Source organism: Lichenostomus cassidix, chromosome Z (assembly GCF_008360975.1).
Source record: "Lichenostomus cassidix isolate B80296 chromosome Z, HeHo_3.0, whole genome shotgun sequence".
NCBI classification, from domain to species: domain Eukaryota; kingdom Metazoa; phylum Chordata; class Aves; order Passeriformes; family Meliphagidae; genus Lichenostomus; species Lichenostomus cassidix.
This window is the reverse complement of record NC_139511.1, coordinates 52,923,156-52,941,733: the sequence shown is the minus strand read 5'-3', so window position 1 is coordinate 52,941,733 and position 18,578 is coordinate 52,923,156. Positions and strand designations below refer to the sequence as shown.

Below are 18,578 nucleotides of genomic sequence, written 5' to 3'. Positions count from 1 at the left end.
CTCTCTCTGATTTAAACTCATGGCCTTCTAAAACCCCCACAGGCACCAACTGAGGTAACAGATGATGTATCATTATTCTATATAAGTGGATATGAACATCCTGCTATAGAACAAACCTTACACTGACTACCTTGTGTGTTGTTTCAGCTTGGCCCAGTTTTTGCTGGCAGGGGGGGGCACAAAGATGGCTCCTGCGTGAAGCTGCTCGAAGCTTTCATCATGTCCAGCAGAGCCAATCCCTGATGGCCCTGAAGATGATGGACATGCTGCTGGCCAAGGCTGGGCCAATTAGAGATGGTGGTTACGCCTCTGTGAGTACATATTTAAGAAGAAATCAAAGCAAGAGGGGGGCACTTCCTTTCTAGCCAGAGAAGGAGGAGGAGATGAGAATATGTGAGAGAAAACAACATGCAGGCACCAAGGTCAGTGAAGAAGGTGGGGGAGGAGGTGCTCCAGGCTCCAGAGCTGAGAGTCCTCTACAGGCTGTGGTGAAGACCATGGGGGGAGCAGGTGGTCCCCCTGCAGCCCATGGGGTCCACGGGGGATACAGAGATCCACCCACAGCCCATGGGGAGATGCCCACGCCAGAACGGGTGGATACCTGGCAGAGGCTGTAATCCAGTGGGAGTCCCAGTGGACAGAGAGGCCTTGTTCCCAGAACGGAGCAGCTGGGTCTCAGAGGTCTGCACCCCATGGACAATGGACCCCATGCAGCAGGAGTTTTGGGAGGACTGTCTGCCCGTGGGGGATCTCATGTTGCGGCAGGTTGGGGCGGACTGCTGCCCATGAGATTGGACTCACACAGGAGGCGCTCATGGAGAGCTGCCTATTGTGGGAGGGACCCCATGGTTACACAGAGGAAAAGCTGCCTCTCCTGGAGTAGCAGCAGAAGTTTGTGATAGTGAACTGACCAAACCCCCATGCCCTCCCCGCTGTGCTGCTGGTGGGAAGGAGGGAGGGGGCTGAGCAGAGAAAACGGTGTCTGAGGACTTTGTTTTTACTTCTCATTATCCTCTTCGTTTTCTGTAGTAATAAAATTTCACTTTGTAACTTTAAGAGGAGCCTATCCTGTCCTTGCAGCGTCTCTCAGTTCTTATCTCAGCTTATGAGCCCTGAGTGTATTAGTTTGGTTTTTTTTCCTTCTCTTTTTCCCTCTCCTCTGCCCAGTTGTGGCAGAGGAGAGAGTGAGCAAGTAGATGCTGTGGGTACGTTGGCATTTGGCCAGCGTCTAAACCATGTCACCTTGAAAATCTGTGTTCTGAGCTAAGTCATTCATATAAATGTCTACTGCTTCTTGCTACAGGACAATGCTGTTTCCAAGACAAATTTGCAGCTGGTTGATGTCACAGTTATGTAAATTGCCAGCAAATATGAAGAGACTTTTCAGCCATATTGGAAACTTTCGCTGTGTAACTGATCACACTTGGTCAAACACCCATATCTGCCAGATGGAGAGGAAGATCCTGAAAGCCCTGGACTTCTTTCTGGGTTGTCCCCTCCCTCTGCACTTCCTAAAAAGAGCTTCAAAGATTGCAGAGGTAGTGTTGAGAATAGGTGTTAATGTAAACTGCATCTGGAAAAGGCAATACTTAACTGTAGCAACTTGTAAAAATGGCTCAAAATTTTTGAGTATTGCAGCTGAGCCTGGTTGAGACCTGTCTCCCATGTAGAAATAGGTTTTATTTATCTGTTCCTGTGACGTGAGCCTAACTCACGAAAACTCAGTGTTAAAATGCATACCTGATATTGCAGGTAGCGGTTAGACTGCTATTGAAAGGTCCTAGACTATGAGCAGCCTAATATAACACGGAATTGCTCTTTGATTAGGCCACTTGAATTTCAACCCTGTAGCTCTGAAAGTATTCTCTAAGAAAATATTTCTTCCTGCTTAACTAAACCAAGGCTTGACAGGATGCTCTTGCCCTGGAGATAGCCAATACTCAACTCTGGCTTACTGCAGGTGAACTGTGAACAATACATGCTGGCCCAGTACCTGATGGAGCTGTGCATTGTGGACTATGGCATGGTTCACTTCCCTCCATCCAGGATAGCAGCAGCTGCCTGCTGTTTGTCTCTGTAACTCAGCGGATGCAAGTTGGTAAGTTGTTCTTGTCAGATCACCTCCTGCTTTGTGACTCAGTGTGCCTGTGCACCAGCTTAAAAGGCCACTCTTATAAGGTGCATGCCTCCTCCATTCCGCCGTGGTTTTGTCTCCCTGTAGTCCACTAAAAGGGGGCAGCAGTAGGGCAGTATCAGCTAAAACCTCCCCCTGTGAGACTAGAGACCACAATTATCCAAGCAAAACTGAAGACCAAGAACCCAGTGTATTTGGGCTATTCTAATGCTCTTACCAATGGATTCCCTTCCTTTCAGTTACCGTTTTGGAATACAGCACTACACGTTTTACACTGAGAGTGACATTCTCCCAGTTATGTGGCACGTGGCAAAGAATGTAGTCGTGAATAACTGTGCTGCCAAGCAGAAGGTAAGAATCTGAGGGTGTGGGGAGGTATGTGTGGTTATGTCTCAATACCTGGCAGACCGAGGCTGGCTTGGTTGAGCTACTGCAGAGAGACTTGAATAAGATCTGCTGACTTCTGAGCTGAAGTATCTTCTGTATCTTGCTCAGGTGGCGTGAGCCATCCGTGAACCAGGTTTGTGTATGAGGATGGGCTTGGCTTGACCACCAAGCCTTAAGTGAGCTGAAATAGGGTTACTTCATGAACAGGGTAAACATAATCAACCTTATTTCTCTGCAGGCAATCATGTAAAAATATGCCACCACCACCAACACCAAGATAAGCACCATTGAATGGTTGTACTCTCCTATTATCTGGGATCTGGCTAAGCCTCTGGTTAAAAATTTTTAACTCCTGTGTGACTTTACGCAGAATGCTGCTCACCGTATGTACAAAGCACCTTTTTTGTGTTAAACTTATTAAAGCTTTTATCCTGTTTTTTGTTCTTGGGTGGAGGGCAAAACATCTACCTGGAGGCTGTGACCAGTTCTGGGAGTTTGGGTGAGCTCCCTGGAGGTGTGGTTGGTGCTGAGAGTTTGGGTGAGCTCCCTGGAAACTGTGACCAGTGCTGAGAGTTTGGGTGAGCTCCCTGGAGGCTGTGACCAGTGCTGAGAGTTTGGGTGAGCTCCCTGGAGGCTGTGACCAGTGCTGAGAGTTTGGGTGAGCTCCCTGGAAACTGTGACCAGTGCTGAGAGTTTGGGTGAGCTCCCTGGAGGCTGTGACCAGTGCTGAGAGTTTGGGTGAGCTCTGGGGCCAGCTCAGTGTTGTGGCTGGTCCCCAGTGGTGGTATATGGACAGGAGCACTGGCATGGGCTCTGCTTTGTGGTGGTGGAGCGTCTGCTGGATTAGACTTGGGGGGCAGGAGAGAGAACAGCTGTGTGAGGTGGATGATCTGCTCAGCCTGGTGGCAGAGCTGAAAGAGAAAGTACTGAGGACTCTAGGAGGAGATCGACTGGTGGAGTTGTACTCGACCCTCCCTCAGACAACTACACCGACTGTCCAAGGTTGTCAGACGTTGGAACAAGCTGCCCAGAGTTGTGCTGGAGGGCCTGTTCGAAAATATGTGTGGATATGACACTTGAGGCCATGGTTAATGGTGAACAGGATCATTGTGCTGGACTAGCAGCGGCACTTGCTCTTAAACCCATATAAATCTCTGGTTCTATGCAGCGGACTTCACTTCATCGTTATTTTTGCAGTCTGTTTTTCACTTCCGTTAGTAGCTTGCACGTATTGCTTCTATCCCCACGCGAACACTAGGTCAGAGGGAAGGATTACTGAGTTTTACCTAGGGCTCTGCCAATTTCTATTTTTTTTTTTCCCTTACGCCTACTGAACCACGGCCGCCGCATCGCCCTCAGGCCAGCCGGGGGAATGGGGGGGTGGATCTCCCCGACGCCGCTACTCTGCGCGGGCGCGAGGCGCGCGGGCCGCCGGGAGCGCGCAGTTTGAATGAGCAGTGATGGCGGCGCTAGCCCTCGAGCGAGTGCCAGCCCCGGCGTTCGCCTGGCCCCGGGAGCTAGAGCGGGCCCCGGCCCCGGCTCCCGCTCCGGCTCCGGCTCCGGTCTCGGTCTCAGCCCCGGAGCAGCCCCAGGGTGGCGTCGACGGGGATGTCCTCGCTCTGCTCCGGTTAGTGCCGGCGGGACGGGGAGCAGCCCAGGGGTGGGATGGAAGGGTGCGCGGGCCCTGACCGTTGTCACTTTCCTCCCGTCGCAGCCTGAGGGACCAAATGAAGAAGCAGCTCGTGGAGTACAGCGCGGCCGTTCATTGCGGTAAGTGCATCCCTCTTCCCAGTGGGATGTTGCACTAACAAAGAATGCGACGTGGCGCATATATATATATATATATAAACTTTTGTATATATTATTTTTTTAAAAATAATTTATCAAGAGTGCTTTTTACGATAATGAAATGTTTTTCTTGGCTGCACGTTTTGCTGCGTTTTCTAGGCAGCTTTTTCGACGCGTTTGAATGTTTATAAAGACGCTATGTAGTTATTGCCCACTGGCCTTTCCCTTCTTTTCTGGGTTTGAACTTTAGACTCTTCTGACATGTAGTGATTGTTTTCAGAAATCTGGTCACTGGGCCTGAAGTCTTGCCGAAAGTCTATCCAAGTGTTTGGGAGCAATACTGATTTAAGGTGTTTCCATTACCTGTAAAATCAAGAGATTATTTGTGTTGTAAGGGAAGTTAAAGGCATCTGGTTGCAAACCCCCCGCCATGGGTAGGGACACCTTCCACTAGACTATGTTGCTCAGAGGTCCATCCAACCTGACAACCTGATCTGGAACACTTCAGGGATGAGACATCCACAGCTTCTCTGGGCAGTCTCTGTCAGTGCTTCACCATGCCTCACCACCCCACAGCATATCTAATCTAAAGCTATCCTCTTTCAATTTAAAGCCATTCCCCCTTGTCCTGTCACTACATGCCCTAGTATAAAGTTTTTCTGTCACTCTCTTATAAGCTCCCTTCAGGGACTGGAAGGACTCAGTAAGGTTACCATGCAATCTTCTCCAAGCTGAATAATCCCTCTCTCAGCCTTTCCTCATAGGAGAGGTGCTCCAGCCCTCTGATCATCTTCATTGCCCCTCTCTGGACTTACTCTAACAGATCCATGTCCTTCCTGTGTTGCGAATCCCAGGCCTGAATGCAGCACACCAGGTGGAGTCTGCCAAAAGCCGAGTAGAGAGGCAGAATCACCTCCCTTGACCTGCTGGCCACGTTTCTGACACAGCCCAGGATGCAGTTGGATAGATGCACTTCCACTGAAACATCCAGTGGCATATATAGAGCAATGTCATGAGCCAGCTCTAGCTCATCTGAAAAGTGCTAAATTAAAATATTTTAAAGCCTAATTGTTTGTCTGATACAGCTGATTGATAGTGTAGTTTCATCAACAGTACAAGAGATAATAAAGCTTGGAGGTAGAAGTAAGAAATAACTTGTTTATGCAAAAAATGCTGATCCTGTATGCTCTATATATTGTGTTTAAAAGTCTGCTGTGCTTTTTTAGTGATGTTCTCTTTTGCAGGTCAAGAAAGTGACCTTGATCATGTAACTGAAGACAAATGTATCCAGAGGTATGTCACATCAAAATTCTCTTCTAGTTATTCCTTCTTATTGAGTTGCGGGATTAATAGTCAGTACTTTATAGAAGTTTGGTGAAGGTAATGGAAACTAAGAGGAAATGTGCGGAGGAAATGCTTTATTCATTCTTCTAATGTACTTCTGTATCTGATGTGTCTTATAAATTTGCAGTCCTTTGTGTGATGGCTAGAATTCAATAATACGGGAAATTACATGCTAAATTAGTCCTGGCTCTAATAATTGTGGCTGACGTGAAAAATTCTTACTTTTGGTATGTAGAAAGCAAGTTAAAGTGTGACACTGCTTTTAAACTTTGTTATCTTCACACTCAGGTTGTCTCTCTGGTTGCTTTTTGTCTTTCAGTGCCACCCAAGATTTGCAAAGAGCTATAGAGGAAGTAAAAGTCTCTTTCCAGAGCAAGACATTGGCCTTGCAGAGGTAAAATTTTATTCACTCTTTATTTGGAGGTTTCCTCTGTGTGTGTGCATACATAGATGTGTATATACATAGGTCTGATTAAAACAGGATTTTAAGTTGATATGGGAGCTTGTGGAGATTTTAAGTACCATTGAACCATAGGAATGCAGATGGATATGCTGTGGAAAACAAAAGGAAAAAACCCCACTGAAACTGAAATCTTACCAGTTGAAATGTGTAAACCCTGAAGTTCCTTCACAATTGTGAAAGTGTGACTGTACAGATCACTAAGCATATTTCTTGGCAATATTTCCCAAATGCATATGAAAATATGGAAGTTGATAAGGTTAGATATCCCATGTGTTACACGGCTGTTCATTGAATTCACACCTTTGCCCAGCTTCCTTTCTGCAGACACTGGGATTAATGGTGTCCAAATATGTTGGTCAAGAGAAAAAAGAGCTCTCACTCTCACAAGTAATCATTGATACTTCTTTCTTGTTCTGAGAGTTAAGCTCTGTAATTTAAAATGTGTGATATTTAAAAGGTACTGAGTATTTTGTTTATATCATTCCAATGTGAAAATGGACAAAAGTGGAATCCTAGAAATTATCTTTTTCTGTTACTTACTTAAATCTGCTTCTCTCTGTTTCCTGTTTCTCTCAGTTTCTTACCATCAGTCATATGCTATTTCTTACATTATGCAGGATGCAAATTATGGAGGTCCTGAGAAACAAAGTGAATCTAGATGGTGACGAGGACTCACGGTAGGGTGTTCTTGGGGATCAGATGGCTAGAAAGGAATGGACTTTGCACAGTTTATTGTGGCATATTTGTAGATTATTTCATTCTACCTCTTGTGAAAGCAAGCTTCCTTTTTCTAGATTTGACAGAAAGATATACTGTCCACTTTGTGCTAGAATCAGCGTGATCAGACCTCATGCCCACAGTAGATTTACAGTTGGGGTCTGAATTTACCCACCTTTGATTACAGAGACTGTAACTCTTGATTCACTAGTGAGAACTGCTTGTAGCCTAGAGAGCTTTTTGTCTTTAGTGCCTGAATTACCTGCATTTATAATAGCTAAGCACATATTATGGGCTTGTAACACGGCCTTGCCTCTGCTCTGCTGCCTTTATTAATTAATAATTATGGGGCAAAATGTCTTTAAAAAATCCTGAAAGTTTAAACATATTTAAAATTAGCTTTTAGTTTCCTACCCAATGTTAACAGGTGCATGCATATGAAGTGTAATATGAGAAATTTAATTTCTGTCAGAAATACAGCTAAGACGTTGCATCTCCATGATTTAGGAACTTTAATTCATAGCCATTTCCAGATGGCTATGCTTTCTTGATGCCTTCCAAACTCTGTGATTTAAAATGTTGGACAGATTTCAAGGACATCTGAGGGAAACTGAGAGGGAAGTAAGGGTACTCTGGCCTCTACAATGATACTTAGTATATTAACTGTAAAAAGAAAACTGCGCAGATACGTAATAGGATTTTGCTGTTATGAGAAATGAGAAATTTAAGATATTGATTCATATTAGTGGTCTTAAGGTATGCAACTGCTTCCTTCCTTAGTCTGATCCTGGAAACAGTGAAACACATAGGATTGCTCAGCCAGACAATAATTGAAAGCCAGCAGGTAAGTGGCGGTTGCAGTTTCTGTTGCTGTTGCATAGCTCAACCAACCTCAGCATGGGCAGGAGCACACTTTGAAAGCAACAGGACTGCACAAGTCATTTGAAGCTAAATATGTGGTGATAAGGGTGCAGTTCCTACTGCTGTCAAAGTTGTTGAGAGGATTACTTGAAGTGAACATGTAAGAAAGTCTGTTTTAGAGTTGTCCTTAGCTGCTTTTGTGGATTGAATTAGCATCCTTCAGTATTTTTTGAGACAAGAGTCTGGGAATACCTTTTGTTTTTTTCCCTTTCAGCAAGTACATCAGAAAAAACAGCAGTTGATTGACATTAAAAGGAAAAGACTCTGTAAGTGTATTATCTGTATTGACTTAGGTTGGTATTTTAATGTAATGTATTTTAATGTAATAGTTTGAAGTTCTTCTTGTAGCAATATTAATTTACATGGGAAGTAACAGAACTCTCAACTTGTTGAAAGAGTAGGAAATACTGTAGAGATGAGCTGGTGTGTTCCCTACTTGAGCATGAGACTGACCCTCTAGAATGAGAGATGCAAGACAACACTCAAAAACAATCTGGCAGCATTTTATTATTTAATGTAAGCTCCCCTGAAAGTTACAGATTGTTTAGTAACTTAAATCAGCCCTACAGCACCTAAATGATACTTTTTTGTTATTCTGCACATTTATGAATGCTTGCAGAATAGGGAGGGGAATTACTTACAAAGACGTGTGTATATATTAGTGTTCAGTAGTCTTGTTAGACTGGGTCAAATTTAGATGTGAAGTCAATATTCAGAACTTCATAAGGTAAATGTATTCTTTGAATGCTCCTTCTTTCATGAGCAGATTTGCCACCAATTTTAACAGCTATTGTTTGATTCACACATAGGGAATTGTGATTATGTTGACAGTAACAAACAAACACAATGAAATAACTTCACATGGGAAAAATGAACATACTTCATATCTTTGCAAATAAAGGAAGGAATACTCTGCCAGCATTCTTTCAGTGCCTGAACTGTACCTAAACAATTTTAATAGTGATCTAGTTTTTAGCCTAGTTTCCTATAAAAATATTAATATTCAAGGGTCATGTCCATATGCTCCTTGTATGACTTTGGAATTTGGTTTCAATGAAATCTGAAAAAAGAGTAATAACTTAATGTAATGTCTTAAAGACATATAAAAAAGACCTATCAAAATTGTGGCACTCAAAAATAAGGTACAGGATGGATATGCAAATTACAGTCCTTGTCTGAGGAAAATGTACACAGCATACAATGTACTTCGTTTTGCTGTTAGCCAGGGAGCCATTTGTTGTAGTTTGATACCAGGTAGCCACGTGTGTTGCCTCTTTCATGAAAGACATATCTTGAGGCATAATGGAGGAAACAGAGGGGAGTGTGAAGTTAGGGTTATTGCAGTGGAAGTGCTTTAGGTGGCTGTGAACAAAAGGTAGTATCTTCAGTTCTACTGTTCACTTAACTACTTCTTAATGCTTCGTTTTCCTAATAATGTAACAGCACTAAAACAAGATGAAGGACAGAAACTACAGCAAATTCAGAACATGATGAAAAGGAAACAGGAGCAACAAGCAAGTGTAAATGTCGCTGAAAGAGAGAAGATGCTTAGTAAATTAGAAGAAGACAGAGAGCTTACTACAGTAATTCAAAATGTGTTCCAGGTAATGTTTTGTGGCTTTTAGAACCAATTTGCAATTTTTCATTGCACTCAAGAAAACCTACTGTATGTCAAATATAACTTCAACAACACAAAACTGTGTTTTCCAGAAGTTTTAAGTTTAACAGTGGTAATGGAAAAACAGTATGGAAGGAATATTTTTATTGCTTTGAAGGCTAAAAACATGAAATTGTCACAAGCATCTTTGCACTGTTTGCAGGATTTAGAGACAGTCAGTCAATCTATCTTTGTTTCCTTAAAGGCACAAAATAATGCATTTTCTTGAAGAATGTCTTTCACAGCATTTCTTTCTACTCTGAGTCACCTCTGCACCCTACCAAATCAATTCTCCCATCTCACAGTTAGGAAAAATAAATAGGTATTAATCCCATGTTACCAGTGAGCCTCCATCCACCCCTGCTAACCACATACCTTCTTTTTTTTTTTGTGTCAGCCCCTATAGCCCTCTGAAAGCCTTGACCTGTAGCCACAGCCAGTCTCCAAATTCTTTCAGCAGCATAGCCTCTGCCCTTTCAGTTGCCCATGTGTCAGGGGCTTCCCACTGTCTGTATCCATGCAGCTGGCTGGCAGGTCAGCTGGAGTGTGGAGTCATGCAAGGTCAGGAAGAAAACCTCATGGTTTGGGTTAGGGTGGAAGGGTCTCAGGCTGTGTAAGAATGACAAGGACAGAAAGAGTATTCTGTCTTTCTGCACTGCATGCTATGGCTGCTACTATTTTGCATTGATAGCATTTTTACATCTCAAATTGAGAAGGAGAAATTTAACATTTTACTGGGGTTTACATGAAAATCTTGAGATATCTCCTGGTTTTATATTCCTGAAATTTTCTGAGCCATAGGTAGAGCAAATCCTCTGGTTAAATTTAAATTCCCGTTTTCAATCCAGAATGGCAGGGTGAGAAAATTAATTGTGTTGTTTTGTGTTTGAGGCAAACTTTATTTCATGTTCTTAAAATCATTCTCTAGGTTTCTGTGTTTACAACAGGGATAGGATGCAAGCCCCTCTAGGAAATTAAAAAGGATGGATTTGGGGGTTTTTTTGCATCTGTATGAACAATAGCATCTAAACTAATATTTCTTTTCTCCTTCCTCCCGCCCCATCCTGCCTACTTCAAACACTTGTGAATTTCAAGGGCTTTCAAAATTAAAAAGCTTGGAGATATTTGAGATATTTTACTAGGAATTGGCCTTTGCAAGAGCTTGTTTTAACCTGTAAATCTTTCTTATTTATAGAACATCATAATTGGAAGCAGAGTTAACTGGGCGGAAGATCCATCTTTAAAGGAAATTGTTCTACATCTTGAAAAAAATGTCTATCTTCAGTGAGTCGGAGGAGTGACGTTTCGTTGTATACAGTGTACGCATTTTAACTAAATTTTATAGATTACGTGTATCTCAAAAACATAGTTCAAGAGTTTTAAAATTTAACCTTTCTGGAAGATGTTCTCTCTAGAGAATCAGACTGTGTCCAAGCAATTCTTTGAAGTGAAGTTGAACTTCTGGTAGACAGCAAACGTTTGAACCAGGTAGTACAGCTGATGAAATTCAAACCACCTGAAGATTCACTTCATGGCTTTCCTGTCTCAAGCGCTCCTCTTCCCCTGAAAGGCAACAATAATGCAAGAAATGTTTCAAGGTTTCATGCAAAAGTGGACACCCCTTTCCTGCGGAGCAGCAGGCTGCAGAGCTCAGGCAGGGTGCATGATCCTGCTGTGTCACAGGGGAATGCTCAAATAGGAAAATTTATTAGCAAGTCTGGAGTTGGCATTATTTTTATTATTAAGGGTTTATGAATCATTTTAAACACAGGAATTTTATGCTCTTGTTTACAGTGACTCTTGTCTGCAGAGGTGATTTCATACTGTCAGCTGTGCAGCTAAGCACTGTTTTATTTACATATTTTTATTAGTGCTTTTTATTTGTGCTTTTATTAAATGTTGGTTGTTTGATATTTGAAGGAAACTAGCTCCTGGGATTGTAGCATGTTTCGGGAGTGTATTGTGTCCCTTTTTATCTTGGTGTGTATCTTCATTTTTAATGAGTAGTCACCAGCTATTCTTTTAGGCGGGTGCCTTGATCTTAAATAAGAATAAAATGGTGATTTTTCTGAATATGTTTTATTTGGTTTGGAGTTTTTTTTGACTCGTAAAGCGGCTTGTTTGGCGGGCCGGGCCACAGCGCCGGGCCCCGCCCACAGGCACGAGGCCCCGCCCGTAACCGTTGTGGGCGGAGCCAGGAGCTGCCCCTCAGGCTCGTCGCCATGGGCAGCAAGATGGCGGCCGCCACCAGGGCGGTGCAGGTAAGGGAGCCCGGAACGGCGCTGTCTGCGGCAGACGGAGCCCTGGCTCGGGCGGTGGGACTCACTTGCGCTGCCGCCGCCGAGCAGCAGGCCTGAGGCGGCCGCGGCTTGAGGGCATGCCGCCGGGACGGCCGGTGTCCTTGGGCAGAGGCATGCTGTGGCACGCGCGCGGTGTCGCAGGTGCCTGCTGCTGTGATAGCAGAGGGCGCAGAGCTGGCTTGGCCTCTCCAAGGTGAAAGTGCTTGGTACAGGCAGCGAACAGCTCGCGATTCCGTGTTTAAGTGCTGTGGTACCACGGGATGGTTTGGATTGGAACACCAAAGGTCACCTAGTTATAAAACCCCCCCTGCCGTGGGCAGAGACACCGTCACTAGACCAGGTTGCTCAAAGCCCTGTCCAGCCTGGCCATGGATACTTCCAGGGATGGGGCAACCACAGATGCTCTGGGCAACCTGTGCCGGTGCTTACCACCCTCAAAGTAAAAAATTACTTCCTAATCTTCATAATCTTTCTAATCCAAACTTGCTTCCTTTGGGCTCTGAGATCCCCCCAGAGCCTTCTTCAGGCTAAAAACCCCAGCCTGTCCTCACAGGGGAGGTGCTTCAGCCCTCTGATCGTCTTTATGGCCCTTTTCTGGACTCACTGCAGCAGGGCCATGTCCTTTTTGGTTTGGGGGCCTCAGAGGTGTTTACAGCACTCTGGGTGGGTTCTCACCAGAGCAGACTGCATTGTGATTCTGTTCTTGCAATAGCAGTGGCTGTTTCTGCATACACACACACTGATGAGAAAAGGAAAACAAAGCATGTACCCACTCTGGACATCAAGGTGCAGGACTACTTTTTAAAGTAAAATTCTTCCTGGGTAAACTTAGAACTTCAAGAAGTAGTAAGTGTATCAGAGGAGTAGTGCAGAGAGTAGCACTAGAAAGTGGTTATTTGATACATTGTACATTCCATTTTATTGTTTGAAGGTAACCTCTGTTTCTCCAACAACCCGGTCTTGTTTTAGGTAGTCAAGCCACATACTCCGTTAATTAAGTTCCCAGACAGAAAAAGTGGTCCCAGACCTAAAAGTAAGTATTTTGTGTATGGATATAGCTTGCACCACATTTTTAATGGGAACTGTTTTATATGAGAACCAGCACCCAATTTCTCTATTTCAGCTATACAACTGAACTGAGTTCGAGCAGGGTTTCTGAAACATACTTGATATGGTTTGAAGGCAACTCTTAGACTTTACAACTTCTTTTCTGTGTATACATATATAATACATGCATGTCTTTATTTTTTGCTCAAGAAAGATTCAAAAAGATTTCCACTGTTGTTTATCTGCTTTTGTACAAAATCACATTTCCCCAAATACTAATATTCACTGAAATTACTCTGCACAAGTCAGTCTGAATAGCTTTAGGTATTGAGTGGTGTTTGCATAAATTATGTTGCATTTTCATTTTTTTCTTAGTTGAAGTGTGTGATGTATTTTCTGTATTTTCAAAACATGATTATAGCTGAGAAAGCCACCCTTCTATACATTTTAAGAAGTATTTTCTTACATTACTAATTGAGGCTGAGGGAAAAAAAATCATTGCAATCTTTGACATTAATGTTTATACCTATGTTGATATTTATGGTATTCCTGATACTATTATATTTAAACCTCAGATTTATATTAGCAATATGTTGGTTTAGAAGTATTTTTTGTGTCAACAAAGGATCTGAAAGAAAGTAAGAGTTGTCTTTAAAGGCTCTGTTATATTCTCACTTCTTTAGAAATTATACTATGCCATGTTATTTGCCACAGCATTATCAAGCCTGCAATTTAGCTTTAAGTTTAGTTTAGCATTGGAAAGTCCCCACAGTTCACATAATGCCTCTTCTGACTTACCTGTGAATTCTCCAGGAACTATTTTCTGCAATAATTTTCTGTCAAAATTCTGTGCATTTTGCACAGTTCAGTCAAATGAACCACCTCTCATGCTAGTGAACTACTTTCTTAAAAGCTTGAAAATTTTCTTACCTCTTGTTTATCTCTGTGTCAGAAGATTCTTGTGACTCTATGTTTAAAGTACATTAGACTTTCCACCTTAATCAGGATCTGTCATCTTGTTAGTAGATGGCAACCTACTTTGTCTTTCTTGAATGCTGTAGCAAAAACTGTATTTAACAGAACCGTATTGTTGTTTCTATGGAGCTAAATGGCTCTTCAGAGCAACTAGTGATGTGAAAGGCCAGCCAAATTCTACTTTCCTATTACTACGTGGCTAATGAGTCTACTCCAACTACGCTTCAGGCTGAAACATACAGTAGAGGTAAATTCTTGACACATCTCCAGACTTTTTTGTGGTAGGTGAAACAAACTTTGAGAAAGTGCTTTTTTTTTTTTTTGTTCCTTTTTTTTTTTTTTTTGGTAAGGTACTTTATTTCTTGAAACAAAAACACTCTGCCCCCTGTTCAGAGTACAGAGTATGCTGATTCTGATGGCCTCACTTCTGCCTTGCTCTGTTTGAGATCTTCCATCATTTCTGAACCACACTGGGACTTTCAGATACAGTATTATGACTGACAGCCTCTCAATGGTGGCTTGATCACAATGCTGCAGGTGTTTGATGTCCCAAGGCTGCAACTGCCTCAGACTCATTAAGGCTAAAACTGGCTCCTCTCCTTTGTAGTCATTGGTCTTGTTGGAGCCAAGGAAGAACAGAGGCAGGCAAAACTGTGGTGTTTTTGCTGCTCACATGCTTTGGTTCATGCAGTCTTCATGCTACTTGATATAGAGACTCTGTCCAGCTGTTAGATGTTGCATTTGTCTTGCTCATTTTTCTGGAGCGCTGGGAAGGACTTCTGTGGAAGCATTCTGCTTTGTCAGGTGTTTTATCCTTATATATATAGGACTGAGTGCTGAAATAAACGTATTGCTGTGATCTCTGTCCTGCTCAGTGGGTTAATTGTGTATTTCCATTGTAAAATGAGCCATGGTGGGACAGACTTAAGGTTCTGAATGCTGGCTGTGAAAACACTGCCCTTTTGTCATCTCTTCTATCTGCACAGTCAAGGCAACTTCTCTAATGTGAATTCTGAAGCTTAATTCCTGATCCTCGCCTGTGAAGAACTTCATGCATTCCTTGGTCTCTGCATTTCATTGATTGTTGATGCCCAATACTTGGTAGTAATTCTGCACATCATTAACAAAATGTGATAGGATGCAATTTTGTAATATTTAAAATGGGTACAGCAGTGCATTGCATGTTGTGGTCTGTTGTGGTTCTGAGCTTTATCCTTCTGAAAGCCTATAGCTCTTTTTCACTTCTCTGTCTTTGCAGTTGCGGTAAATGAAAAGCATCATCTCAGTTACCTTTCTACATAAGTGCCCACACACAAACATTTACAGAACTTTACGCTTTTTCTCCAAGTAGAGCTTCCCAGTGAAAAAGTCACTGTCAGGATATATGCTGATATGTCTTCTGTTTCTACATCAGTGTTTCTGCCATTCAAATATGCTTTACTCTACTGTCAGAATTTTTAGATTCTGCACTTGATAATTTAACAACAATAAAAGCAGTTTGTGAAAAGTAGAGTATTTTAATTATTTTAGGTATTTGTTATAATGAATAAGATTTTCAAGCAGTGGTAGGTTTTGTTGGCTGCTTATTAATTTGACAGTCTAGTAATATTTCTGTAAATGGCTTTGAAATCTGGGTTTCAGTACAGGAATCTCTACAAGCAAGTGTGCCATCTCTCCATGCTTCAAAAGCACAAGAATCTGTAGGAGGCATATCAACAGCCTTTCAAAATATTTCACCTGTTAGTAGAGTTCAAGGTACACCAGATACTTCTGAGTTAACAAGAACCTTACCTCAGAAATACAGAAGGAAACAAATGTCAGATGAAGAGATTGAATATATTCAAGTAAGTTTTCTTCTTTAGCTTTTTTCTACACCTTCTTGTATGGTATTGCATAGTAATTCTTGGTAAGTGTGTGCTGTGGACTTGCAGAGTTTTGATTCGCAATATCCAAGGTACAAATTCTTAATACAGAAGGTACCCAACTCTCACTGGTTAGTAGGTTGTGGTACCACTGAGTACAGTGATTTGGACTTAGTGCAGGTAAGCTGGCAATAGTCACAGCCTGCATTAATCGCCACCACTACCTGTTTTATAACAGCTGTTTAATGTGTAATTTGACCGTGCTAGGCAGGAGTCTGTTCTTAGATCAGGAAATGCAACTACCAGGTGATCGAAGTCCAAAATATTTTCAAACTAGTTTTATAAGTTATTTATAAGCCAGTTAACTCTTGTGTTTCTAGTAGTGGAAAAATTTCATTAAAATTGATATAAATATTTTCTGCAATACTTGCAAATATGACATTGTGCATGAAAGACAAGAAAAACTTGCTTCTGTTCTGTAACAATTCTCAGTTGTAAAAACTGATGATTCAAAAGGGAGAATGCACAAAATGTGAGGAATTTGTGAGGTGGTTGTGAGTTTGAAATGAAAAGATGCTTGCAAAGCTTTGTTAAATGATAAGGACATATACAGCAAACCACGTTAGTACAGGAAATCAGTTTTCCTTCATATATACAGGTAGGCTGCATCTATGTGGTAGAAATAAAATCAGTTACTTCCCACAGCATACACTTCTTGACTTTTTGCATAAATTTGCTCAACAGTGAGGTAAGTTGTAAAACCATTTTCTTGGGAAAATAATTAACTGAATACCTTTATGATTTCTCATAAAGATTGTAATGACTACACTTGGCTTTGTTTTTAGTTTGCACTTTGGAATGTGGGCAATGAAAATAATTTTAAAACTTGTGTTTGTTACCCTTGTGTTTGTTGGACATTTTTAAATTTAAGAGTCATTTAAGGTTTCTTCAGAGAAAGAGACATGGAAGCAACTGTAACTACAGGTTGTATGTGTTGATTTTTTTGTATTCTCCCTTGAAAAAAATGTAGCCATTACTGGCAGATGCTGATATTTGACAATCTGTGCCTGTTTTTATATAGATAAAGAGATCAATATTTAAATTAGAAATTAAAACTAGAACTATGTCTCTCAGTCTATAACAGTGCAATCAAAAGAGAATTTGATCTCACTCTATTAGTGGGATATATTTAACTGTATGCTTTTCTTTTACAGCGTGGAGGTCCAGAATAGGTGTAGAAGACAGTTTGTTGGCCACTGTTGAAGAATGAAGTATTATATTCACAATAAAAGCATTTCCTTAATATTAAAAATTATTCTAATAGCTTTAATAAAATCCCATATGATGGGTGAGAAGGTTGACACAATACACAACATAGCAGTTTGTGACTGAGAAGGATTTTATATTGATGGCTAATAGCAATTGAATATATGTGATGTCTGCACCATTAAAATATTTTTCTAGCCATTTGGAAAGTCAACAATCTAACAGAGTCATTCCTCTTTTCTACTGATTGAGATTACAAAATCACAGAATGGGTCAGGTTGGAAGGAACCATAGTGGGTCACCTTTTCCAGCCTTCCTACACAAGCAGGGTCATCCCAGAGCTCATTGCACAGGATTGTGTCCTGATGGTGCCTGTGTATCTCCAGTGAAGGAGACTCCACACCCTCTCTGGGCAACCTGTTCCAGTGCATGGTCACCTGTACAGTAAAGGAGTTCTTCCCCATGTTCAGATGGAACCTCCTGTGCATTAGTTTCTGCCCATTGCCTCTTGTCCTGCTGCTCAGCACCACCAAGAAGAGCCTGATCCACCCTCTTGGCAATTTCCCTTCACATACTTGTATACACGGATGAGGTCCCCTCTCAGTTCTATCTCCTTGAGGCTGGACAGGCCTGGACAGCTCCCTCTGCCTTTCATCATAGGAGAGGTGAACCATACTATTCATCCAGACCCCTCATACTATTTATTGCCCTCCACTGGATCCACTCCAGGAGCTCCATGTCTCTCCTGTCCTGAGGAGCCCAGAACTGGACACAGCACTCCAGCTGAGGCCTCACAGGGGCTGAGTAGAGGGGCAGGATCACCTCCCTTGACCTGCTGGCAATGCTCTTCCTAGTGCCCCCAGGATACCATCAGCCTGCTTGGCCACCAGGACACACTGCTGGCTCATGGACAGTTTGCTGTCCACCAGGACCCCCAGGTCCTTCTCTGCAGAGCTGCTCCCCAGCAGGTCAGCCCCAGCCTGTGCTGGTGCCCAGGGCTGTTCTCTCCCAGGTGCAGGACCCTGCACTTGCCCTTGCTGAATTTCTGACAGTTCTGCATCTCTCCAGGCTGTCAAGGTCCTTCTGAAGGGCTGCACTCCAGGATCAGCCATTCCTCCCAGCTTTGTGTCCTCTGAATTTGCTGAGCAGGCATCTTCCCCTTCCTCCAAGTCATGGATGAGTAAATTAAACAGAACAGCACTGACCTTTGGGGGTCACCACCATTGACAAGCTTCCAACTAAACCATCTGTGCCCATCAGGGATCTGCTGTTCAGTCAGCTCTCAATCCACCTCAGTGCCCACTCATCCAACCCACATCCCTGAGTTTGTCTATGAGTATGTTGTGAGAGACTGTGTTGAAATCCCTGCTGAAGTCAAGTAGACAGTATCAACTGCTCTGCCTCATCCATCCAGGTGGTTGTTTCACTGTAGAAGGCAGTCAGGTTGATCAAACTTGACTTACCTTTAGTGAACCCATTCCTGATCACATTGTCATCCACACAGAGAGAGATGGCCCCCAGTTCATGGCACTCCATTACTTTTCCAGGGGTTGAGGTAAGGCTCACTCACCAAAGTGTCTTGCTGGGAATGATTTTACAGGTATGAAAGGGACACTGAAGTGTTCTCAGAGATGATGGCTGTTCTTCACAGTTACACAGCTTCGTTGATCTTGCAGACTAATTTAGTAAATAACAGCAAAGCTTGGGCATGTAGGAA

At 42.6% G+C, this 18,578-nt stretch overlaps 2 protein-coding genes across 2 annotated transcripts; both read left to right on the top strand.

The window, feature by feature from the left end:
• Positions 1 to 3,941: 3,941 nt before the first annotated feature.
• CENPH (centromere protein H) lies at positions 3,942 to 11,484 on the top strand. Its single transcript, XM_085041910.1, has 9 exons — positions 3,942 to 4,148; positions 4,236 to 4,291; positions 5,554 to 5,602; positions 5,973 to 6,047; positions 6,734 to 6,793; positions 7,614 to 7,677; positions 7,969 to 8,020; positions 9,198 to 9,358; positions 10,607 to 11,484. The coding sequence occupies exons 1-9, from the start codon at positions 3,982 to 3,984 to the stop codon at positions 10,697 to 10,699; spliced, it is 777 nt and encodes a 258-aa protein (XP_084898036.1). The 5' UTR covers positions 3,942 to 3,981; the 3' UTR covers positions 10,700 to 11,484.
• A 116-nt stretch (positions 11,485 to 11,600) lies between these two features.
• Positions 11,601 to 17,078, top strand: KGD4 (alpha-ketoglutarate dehydrogenase subunit 4). The gene is made up of 4 exons (XM_085041911.1): positions 11,601 to 11,672; positions 12,681 to 12,744; positions 15,375 to 15,577; positions 16,810 to 17,078. Exons 1-4 carry the CDS (start codon positions 11,634 to 11,636, stop codon positions 16,825 to 16,827), a joined length of 324 nt encoding a protein of 107 aa, XP_084898037.1. The 5' UTR covers positions 11,601 to 11,633; the 3' UTR covers positions 16,828 to 17,078.
• Positions 17,079 to 18,578: the final 1,500 nt, after the last annotated feature.